At 34.7% G+C, this 11,168-nt stretch overlaps 1 protein-coding gene across 1 annotated transcript; it reads left to right on the top strand.

Annotated features, from left to right (window-relative positions):
* Positions 1–330: 330 nt before the first annotated feature.
* LOC140874435 (UDP-glycosyltransferase 74F2-like) lies at positions 331–3,458 on the top strand. The gene is made up of 2 exons (XM_073277724.1): positions 331–1,024; positions 2,613–3,458. The coding sequence occupies exons 1-2, from the start codon at positions 386–388 to the stop codon at positions 3,342–3,344; spliced, it is 1,371 nt and encodes a 456-aa protein (XP_073133825.1). The 5' UTR covers positions 331–385; the 3' UTR covers positions 3,345–3,458.
* Positions 3,459–11,168: the final 7,710 nt, after the last annotated feature.

The raw sequence follows: 11,168 nt of genomic DNA, 5'->3' as shown, positions 1-11,168 counted from the left end.
GACTATAATGCAAATATTTTCGAAGTGCTGTGCACATGCATATTTAAATATTTTCGGAGTTGAATTTTAGAGCAGATATTTGACATATTATAATGGAAAGTTATTTTTATGACATCATTAAGAAGTAGAACTAAAATAAATCTTCAAGTCAGAAGATATAAAATTAAAAGAAATTTATTTACGTGTTATATTTATTTTAGAGTTCAGAAATTTTATTTTTGTAAGAAATACTTCCAAACGTACGTGACCAAATTAAACACGAGCTGGTATGATTGATGATGCCTATAGGTGGCTTGATCTATATATAGAGCTCTTATGGTAACTCACAAAACCAAAAAGAAAATTTAAACAAGAACATACTAATATAGCTTTGGTACGTACATTAATGAATAAGGAGTATAGAGCTCACATCTTGGCCGTACCTTATCCAAGCCAAGGTCATGTAAATCCCTTGCTCCAATTTTGCAAGAGTTTGGCCTCTAAAGGTGCCAAAACAACTCTAGCAATCACCAAATTTATTTCCAAATCCACCCAACTAAAATTCGATTCGGTTTCGGTCGCTACGATCTCCGATGGTTACGACGAAGGCGGATTCATGGCAGCCGAGAGTATCTCCGATTATCTGGCTCGAATGGAAGTCGCGGGATCGAGAACCCTCCATGATCTAATAGAAGCTAATGAAAAATCAAGTCACCCCTTTGACTGCATAGTGTATGATGCCTTTTTGCCTTGGGCCTTGGATGTGGCCAAAAGGTGTGGGATCAAGGGAGCTTGTTTTTTCACACAAGCTTGTGCTATTAACTATGTGTATTACTATGCGCATCGTGGGATGCTACAACTTCCGGTGACATCGACTCCGATCGAAATCCCGGGTATGCCGTCGCTCGATTTGGCGGATATGCCGTCTTTCATCTACAAGCATGGGACTTATCCAGCTTATTTTGAGATGGTGTTGAACCAATTCTCAAACGCGGACAAGGCTGATTTTGTGCTTGTCAATACTTGGTACGAATTGGAGGACAAAGTAAGTATAAGTATATGTTTTATTTTTATACATATGTATATTAGTAGCATAATTAATTCCCTAGCTTTAATTTACTTATTGCAATTGCATGGGATATGCTAAAGAAGAAAAAGATATTCAACTGGGTTGGTAGCCATGATTAATTATTAATCCTCTGTCATCTAACGTTTGGTTGGGAATTATATTATTGACAGGTTGATGTACGGTCCCTCAGAAATTGTTGGTTGCTTATTGCTTATGTTTCTCTAGTGAAAGATATAAACATATTCTGACCAAAAAACTCCTAAAATTATTTAGTCCACATAACATATATATAGGAGATCACGTGTATATGCCAAAGACGAATCTCCCTAGCTCCAATTATAAAACACAAGATATTTCAAAAAAAAAAAATTATAAAACACAAGTTTTCACTCGGTTTATCACACCATGAAATCAAGATAGTATATTTGTAAATGTTTAAAAAATTATAATTTTTTGTAAAAAAAATTTCTATAATCATTTTTTAAAATATTTGCAAAACTACTTAACCATGACAAGCAAAGTCAAAGTGCTGCTGATAAAAAAAAAATAAAATAATAATAATAATAATTATTATTATTATAATTATTATTATTGTCCAAGATAACGACTCGGCCACTGGTAAACAATTCTTCTTATTTTCTTACAATATTATCCTACTTAATTAATATTCCATATTTTTATTAGACTAATATGCCCTTTCATGATCAATCATTCAATCTTGCTATGTATTCACTTTTCCTATTATATTTTATTTATTTAATTTAGAACATCTAAAACTTTTAATTTCTTTGTTCGCCTTTCGCTTTCCTTAACATGAGAGAATGATAATATTATTCAAATTTATAGTTTGTTGACGATATTGAAAAAATAATAAAAGTAGCATCTCAAACAAATATTAAATTAAAAATAATAAAAGTAGCATCTCAAACAAATATTAAATTAAAAATAATAAAAGTAGCATCTATTGCATTTTAAAATCTTATAAAAAATAATCGAAAAATGTTACATTTACACATTGAGTTACACGCTGCTCATGAAATTACAAAATTATCCCTCCATTTTATTTGAAAAAACTCTTCCCAAAATACATTAATGATATTTAAGTAATTTTAAGTGCAACGTATAACCCAACGTATAATCTTTCGTGTACATGTAGCATCACCCTAAATAATTTTGATGAGGAAACGTGAGATATTGCTTTTTTATAACCCATAAGCGTAGTGAATTCATTTGGAAAGACATATATACAAATAATTAACTTTAATGCTCACCTAATCCACCAATTAGGATATCCCTTTGACCATTAAAATGTCATAATTTAGTTTGTTTATTAAAAATATTGTTTCAGTTTTTGTCCAACAACACCATTTATGCTTTGGATGGTCTCCCTTCCAGGTCTTTACGACAGGCCGCAACTATATATCTCTTTGAAAACAATTAACACAAATTCACTAGACAAGTGACATTATATCTTTTTACAAATTCATTTAATTATTTTATTTCGAAAAAAATTATATATTTTAATTATGTTATTATTGAATCATATAATATATGAATTAAACAGGTGGTAGATACGATGAATAAAGTCTGCCCACTGCTCACAATTGGGCCAACATTGCCATCATTTTACTTGGATAAAAGGGTCGAAAACGACAATGATTATGGACTCAACCTTTTCCAATTGGACTCATCAACGGAAATTATGGATTGGTTAAACGCAAAGCCCATAGGCTCAGTCATTTACGTTGCTTTTGGGAGCATGGTCAATTTAACAAAACAACAGACGGAAGAGATTGCATATGCTTTGAAAAGTACTCATTTCAACTTCTTGTGGGTTATAAAGGAATCGGACAAGTTAGACAAGCTTCCTAGAGATTTCGTCCACGAGACCGCGGAGAAGTGTCTGCTTGTGAGTTGGTGTCCCCAGCTACAAGTGCTTTCGAATAGGGCTATAGGGTGTTTTTTCTCGCATGCGGGGTGGAACTCGACAACGGAGGCATTGAGTTTGGGCGTGCCGATGGTTGTGATGCCCCAATGGACTGATCAGACGACGGACGCAAAGTTTGTGCAAGACGTTTGGCGTGTTGGTATACGCGTCCGTGTGGGAGATGATGGGATTGTTGGAAGAGAAGAAATCGAGAGTTGTTTGAGGAAAGTGATGGACGAAGAAAGGGGCAAAGAATTTAAGAGGAATGCTATTAAATATAGGGATTCGGCTAAGGAGGCAGTAAGTGAAGGTGGCAGCACTTATGCAAATATTGACAAATTTATAATTGAAAGTGGAAAGCATGCATGATTATTTGTTTACAACAAGAAGGGCGTTTAATTTTTAAGACAATTCAATGTAAAAGATTCTTCATTGTCATTGGCGTGAAAATTCTTCTAATAAAGAATCATGGTGTGCTTTTGAGGTCAAGATGCATGGGTAAGTTGAGTCTCACCTCTTCTTATTAGTTTTATATGATTAAAATATTTGTCGGAACGGACTAGCGGAGAGAACAGACCGTGATCAATTGACCGAAAATAAGAAAAAGACAAACTTGGATAATGCCGCCAATTCATAATACTTTGTGAGAATATGTTGAATAAGATTAAGATATGTATCACTTGTAAGAAAATATATCTAGATAATCTACTCAACTCTTCTTCATTACTTGCGTATGACCCATTTTATTTAACAATTTCAGCTAAACAGGCATTGTCCATTCTTGTGACATAAGTAGTAAATATATCGTATGTCCCATCAATTACCACAAACATGGTAATTTTTTTCCTTTTTCTAGACGATATTTTTTTCTTAAATTATGAGTACAAAATGGAGCTATCAACAACGAACAAAGATAGTAGAGGCGAGAGATTCTCTCTATCCGCAAGATGAAATTGTCCGTTAACAGTGCTCAACTTTGACGGCAAACGTCTCTAAGATACGACTTTACAATCGAGATATAGCAGCACAACAAATATCTCGATCTTCGTCGAACGAAAAATACTTTGACTTTTGTGAGAGAGAGGGAAGGATTTGCAGAAAAATTTTGAAATCTAATGTTTCAAGTTATCAGATGTTCAAGATATATGTTTTTTCGTTATAGCAATCATATATATAGCCTAAGACTCCAAATAACACGTTGTATGGTCTAAGGATGCAACTCATGACAGAAAAAACCAAAAAAGAGTCGTAACTTTTCGAAATACAAGCAGCGCGCTCGAGCGGTAATTTTTTACCGCTCGGGCGCCAAACGCTCTGATAAGCATTTTTGACGCTGCGCTCGAGCGGTAAAATTTTACCGCTCGAGCGCACAGTCTTCTGTCCGCGATTTAATGACGTTGATTTTACCGCTCGGGCGCACACTGGTTTGTCCCATAGGTGGGGAGTGCTGCAATCGAGCGGTAGTTTTTGTCAGCTCGAGCGCAGCAGCTCGGGCGATAATTTTTGTCAGCTCGAGCGCACACAATAAAATAATAATAAATATTATTTTAACTAAATTTTATCCAAAAAGAATAATCGGATAATAAGACCCCACCTCTCCGAGCCGGTCGCGCGCGTGTGTTTGTTGCATCGATTATCGTCTTATCTCTTTACAAAACATCTGGTGGCCTAAGGGCCCAATCCCATAATCCAAACTTGGATTACATAAGGTGAAAATTACATTGGAGTTGTTCCGATGTGGGACAAGTCTTTCCTCTTTTCTCTCCAATTTATTTCACCAAATTCAAATTTTTTCAACACTTGGGACAAGCCTTTCAAGCCCATTTCTTTCTTTTTATAATTCATTCAATATTTTTCAACATGTATTTCTTCTTTAATATATAAATTCTCAATTAAAAAAATTTATAATTTATAATTAATAAAAAATTATATTTTTTATCAAAATTAAGTAATACATATAAAAAAATAGATCATTATATAATTTATGTATATATAAATGTATAAATTTATATTTGAGATATTTGAATTGAGTGTAAAGTTAATAAAAAAGTTGTTTGAATTTTTTGTTATAGTAGAAATTGAATGAGGCATTTTGTTTTGACGTGGCGATAATATGACGGAGTGAGAACCACGAAAAAACTAGTGTTGGGTCTTATTGTTGTAGATGTCCTAAGGCCGACTTAAACGTGGACAAAACCAAATAAAATTGGGTTTTGTACATGATGTCAGCATTGTAGCCTGCGGCCCTGCAGGTTTTTGTACTTAGACTTGCCAGTTGACGTCCAATTTTGGACATCAGCTACGAATGTAATTTATAATAATAAGAAAAATTATAATTCGTGTTGTACAGGGAGTGCGTGCCCTGTAGCAGCGAGTGTGTGGCCCCACACACATTTAAGTTTTTTTTTTTTTTTTAAATGAAACGTGAAAATGAAATTGAAATGTGTGGTAATCAAAAACCCAATTGAAATGTGTATATCGATAAGATAAGATAAATTATTTAAAATAAATTTAATAGAATTAATTTAATTAAAAAATAAAAAAAATCATGGAAAAATAAGACATGAATCTGATTTTACAAATTATTTCACATTTCTCTTTGAAACCATCGCAGTTCATTTTATTGTATAAATCAAATGACTGATTAATTCAGTGGTTCATTCAACAATTATTTATTTGGGTTCTCCAAATAAAGAAGGAATTAATCAACTTCTCAAAATTCGCAATCTTGTTCTAATCTAAATCCTCGTCCTTTTGAATTTCCTTACATAACTTATTGTTCACAAAATATTCTCACTGGTTCAAACATTATTCATAACCCTTGATTTTTTTCACCCAATGTTCTTGAGCGATTATTATACTTCAAGAGGTAGCACTTATATGATATGTCAGACCATTTTCACGTATTCTCTCACCAACCATCGTGGAACAACCCACCAAGTGAAGCTCAAAATGTCGGTTTCGGATGATCTTGATCCGTTAGAGAGCCAACAACACCATTGTCAAGGTTCGCCTTACAAATTTCACCACATTCGATGCAAACTGGGATATAAAATATTAACCTTAAGGATGATGATGAGTGTGACAAAAAAAATAACGTTTCTCGTAATAAAGCTAAGTGATATGGTCAACCGAGTAGAAGAAACGTCTTGCAAGAGCCTGTGGTACTACTACCGATGACCCAAAAGTTGGTAACATACAAAAAAGTAAGTATTTTTTTTAAAATACCGCAACATATTATAATAATAATCGGCTTCTGAGAACACCAGTGAGAGAATAAAGTCGCATTACTATTGGATTATTCCTGATGTTGATATGTTTTCGGGATGCTACAACAATTTTCTTAACAATCAGGTTAATGGTCAAAGCGACGCTGATGTTTTAGCTGTTGCACCTGATATGTGGAAAATGTCACATAAGAATTAGGTATTCAAGTACGAAAACGTGTGGAAGATTGTAATGTAGTGCGAGAAATGATGAAAGGGCCCGTGTCCTGATTTAATATTTAATGATCAAACAATCAGGATTAATTAATGTAAACAGCGAAAACGATTTAAAATTTTGCGTTTTGGGCCTACAGAAATTTCGGCATTACCTATTCGTAAACAGGACATTCCAAAAACCTGTACAAAACAATATATACTCGAAAATAGAGTTACAACACCAATTTACAAACCTATAATCGCACTGGCCAGGACTAAACACATGCAGAGCCGGCAAGGCTCGATCACACAAATAACAATCCAAAACAAAGTCCAAAAAATATCGATACAGATACACGCACTACAAGAAAAACGGCTAAAGACAACGCTTTTTCCGTGTTGTTAATGTCCCCGAAAAAGCGTTGTCGTAGCCATTGTTGTAAAAGACCACGCTCAAAGACAATGCGGAAAAAGCGTTGTTTTTTCTGGAAAAGACAACGCTTAAAAAGCGTTGTTGTATCTAAAAAAGACAACGCTTTTTAAGTGTTGTCTTTTATAAAAAGTGTTGTCGTTTTTGGAAAATACAACGCTTTCTAAGCGTCGTTGTATCTGGAAAAGACAACGCTTAAAAAAGCGTTGTCTTTTCTGGCAAATACAACGCTTAAAAAGCGTTGTCTTTGTTCAAATAAAAAACAAAAAAATTAATTCACAAATTTTCAATATTATAAATCACTCAAAATTCAAAAATTTGTAAAATAAAATTTAATATAGTCTTCCAATATTATAAATCATTCAAATATAAAAATAGTCGAATTCTAAATTAATGAACACTAGGAAAAAAACTATGCATTAATCTCAAAAAACTTTGATTCCTTCCTTCAGCATATGTTAGCGTCCCAAGCTTTCATAAAAGCCGCAACAATCTCTTTTCCTTTAATTTGTATCTTCATACTGTAAATTATTAAAAATAAAAACAAACATAAAAAAAATATGAGTAGATTAAAATGAAAAGTAAAAGCAAACACATATTTATCAGTAAAGAACATGAACTACTAATAACGAAAATATCACTAAGCGATTCGAATTATCAAATAAACTACGAATTACGAAATTATCACTAAGCGATTGGAATTATCAAGTTGTGATCCATTTAATTAAGGAATGCAGAAATAACTTCTTTCCAGATACTAGATTTAAAAATAATGACTTTGTTACTCAATTATTTAATGAGTGATAAAGTTTGTATACCTCCAGTAATAGCCATCATGGTTCCTCCAGTTAGAGCAGCAACACCGATGATACCTCCACGTTTCCATGCACATAGCCCACGAGCTTTCCGGTGATCACGTTTCTAATCATGTACAACATATTATTGAAACATAGCTTATACTCACAAATTCATTTCTGTCATTCAACTTAAATTGAAAATCAAATGAAAATAGCTATTGACGCCCCTGTTTTAGAGACTCCTAGAAATATCATAAATAAAACAATTAGCAATATTCATGAGGATGAATCAATGCAAGAAAAATGAATAAATAAATTACATCATGCAATCAAAATACAATATACAACTGATAGTTGTGTTTTTGTTGCATTTGTTAATGTCTTTTTGTGGTTGTTTTGCATTTGTTTACGTGTTTTATTTATGTATTTTGTTCGTTTTTCATATTCCGTGTTTGCATGATTGGTTTCCCGATTTTGTGGTTAGGTTATACATTTTGGCGGATACATGAAAGGAATCTTTGAAGCAATGGAAAAGCTGGAATTTGTCTGAAGAATTGTGTCGCTCGAGCTGCAGCTTTCTACCGATCGAGCGACCTTCTTATTTTGAAAAGTAGTAGGATCGAGAATTTTTGCTCTCTCGAGCAGTAACATCTTACCGATCGAGCGAGCGTGGCTGTTCGGGAAGGATTTTATATTTTTGGAGACTCTTTTATTTTGGAATCTAGACTTCTATTAGGTTTATATTCCGTTTTTCAGTTGATTATTACGATCGAGATTTTGGACAACCTCTAAGGCGGCTAGGTTTTGTTCTTTCAATTTTCTCTCTAGTTTTCTTCTCTTCTTTGAATTTTTATTGATTTGGTGATGAATCGTTGTAACTAACTTTTATACTTGGTCGAGGGAGAAGAAACCTTGATATAATTTATTCATGAGATTCGATTTTCATTGTTTAATTCTTATTGAGTATCGATTTTTTTATCTGTTTTATTTTATGTTTGTGTGCGAGATTTTAGGATTGACCATCTTACGATTTTGCTTTGCAAACTATAGCTAAATTAGAATTTAAATCCGTAATTGTTTGAATCAACTAATTTGCGAAGCAACTACGTTTGATATTTTCTGCTGTTGAATTTATTAAATTGTAGGATCAACTATTGACTAGGCTAAATACAACCGCTGGTGTTTGTGTTGTTTAGCTTTATCAGTTTTACTTGTTTGAATGCTACCTTAGATTTAAATATAGATTGCTGGAATCCGGGTTAATTTATTGGTAAGGGTTAATCTAGAACGCTGGTTTCTAATTAACTAAAATTAAGGTGAAACATGAATTAGTTTTCCAATGATGAATATTTGATAGGATTAATTATTTTTAGGGAATCGATGATTGAATGAACAAATATCAAGGGTGTAGTCAACCGATACCAAGTCTCGTCTCTTATTGATTTCTCCAGTTGAATTTTCATTCTTGCATGATAGTGATAATATTAAATTTTTAATTGCTTAAATTTTTAGTAGTTAATCTCAAATCTGAAAACCCCTTTTTATTTACTTAGAACACATTAAATTTTACCTTTCCTCATGGGAACGATTCCTACTCACACTACTGCATTATTTGTTTATTTGATTGAGTCGGGTAATTTGGGCGTGACACGATTAAGCGCTACCAAATTTTGGCGCCGTTGCCGGGGAACGGTGTTTAATTTATTGTGTTCTTTTTATTTTATTTTGTTCTGTTTTATCTCACTCTCTTCTCTTTTCTTTGTTTCTAGTTCCCTTTTGTTCATGCTTTCAGGTGAATTTGCTGAAGAGGACTTTCTTTACGACCCGTATATTGAAAGAACTTTGCATAGGCGAAGGAGAGAACTTCGTAGACAACAACAAGAGGCAGCTGCTCGAGCTGCCTTTCCAGAAGAAGAAGAGATGGCTGCTAATGCAAACCTGAGTCTTAGACAATTGGGCACTTCTGATCCCAATCAACAACCTTTATGCATTACTTTTCCTACATTAGAAAATAATGCTACTTTTGAGCTTAAGTCTGGTTTGATTTACTTATTGCCTTCTTTTCATGGTCTTGCAGGTGAGGACCCTAACAAACACTTGATGAAATTCCATGTGGTTTGCACAAGTATGAAACCCCATGGAGTGACAGAGGAGCAGATTCAGCTGAGAGCTTTTTCTTTCTCTTTGAAGAGTGCTGCTAAGGATTGACTATATTACTTGCCCTCTGGATCCATCACGACTTGGATTGAGATGAAAAGAATTTTTTTGGAGAAGTACTTCCCAGCTTCTAGAGCCGCAAATATCAGGAAGGAAATCTATGGGATAAATCAATACACAGGGGAATCACTTCATGAATACTGGGAGAGGTTCAAAAAGCTTTGTGCTAGCTGTCAGCAACATCAGATAAGTGAAAACCAATTAATTCAATTGTGCTATGAAGGTTTACTGTCTCATGACAGGAATATGCTGGATGCGGCCAGTGGAGGAGTTTTTGTGGATAAAACTCCAGTCCAAGCAAGGAATTTGATATAGAATATGGCTGCCAATTCTCAGAAATTTGGCACCAACAAGATTGATCATGCACCCAGACAAGGCAATGAGGTAAATGTTTCTTCCCTTGAACAACAACTGATTGATCTGACGTCTCTTGTGCGTCAAATGGCTGTAGGGAATGGAAAAACCGTGAAAGGGTGTGGAATTAGCAATGCAATGGGACACGCTACTGACATGTGTCCCACACTTCAAGAGGAGTCGGTCGAACATGTTAATGCTACTGGTGGATTTCCTGGACCTCCACAGCGAAAGTATGATCCATACTCCAACACATACAATCCTGGTTGGAAGGACCATCCAAATTTGAGATACGGAAACCCACAGGCGAATCAACCGGGGCCTCAGACACCACCGCACAATCAATCTTATAGGCCACCGTATCCTCAATATCCACAGCGTCCTCAAGTCCCCATGCCTGGTGAGTTTCTAGAAAACATTGTTAAGGATCTTGCTACTAATACTGTAACTTTTCAACAGGAAACTCGAGCAAGTATCCAACAGTTGAACACTCAAATGGGGCAGTTGGCAACCACAGTGAACAGGTTGGAGGCACTGAATTCGAACAGCTTACCATCACAGACTGTGGTGAATCCCAGGGAGAATGTGAGTGCAATCACCTTGAGGAGTGGAAAGGAGTTGAAGGTTAATGAAGAAGTGGTGAAAGAACCAGTACAGAACAAAGATGAGCAGGAATCCAAGGTAGAGGAGGACGACACAATTCAGGAAGCACCTAGAAGTAAGTTCCCTCCTTTTTCCGAGTATAAACTTGTAGCGCTTTTCCCTTAGCATTGAAAGAGTCTAGGAAAGATGATGGAATTAAGGGGTTGTATGAAGTGTTTCGTAGATGCGAGGTAAATATCCCTTTGTTAGATGCTATTAAGCAAGTACCTCGTTATGCTAAATTTTTAAAAGAATTGTGTACTACGAAAAGGAAACAAAACTTGAAGGGATGTCAGAAAGTTGAATTGGGAGAACAGGTCTCTGCCGTCAT

Source organism: Henckelia pumila, chromosome 1, assembly GCF_033568475.1.
Source record: "Henckelia pumila isolate YLH828 chromosome 1, ASM3356847v2, whole genome shotgun sequence".
NCBI lineage: Eukaryota > Viridiplantae > Streptophyta > Magnoliopsida > Lamiales > Gesneriaceae > Henckelia > Henckelia pumila.
The sequence above is the reverse complement of the archived record's forward strand: the minus strand, read 5'-3'. Positions and strand labels throughout refer to the sequence as shown.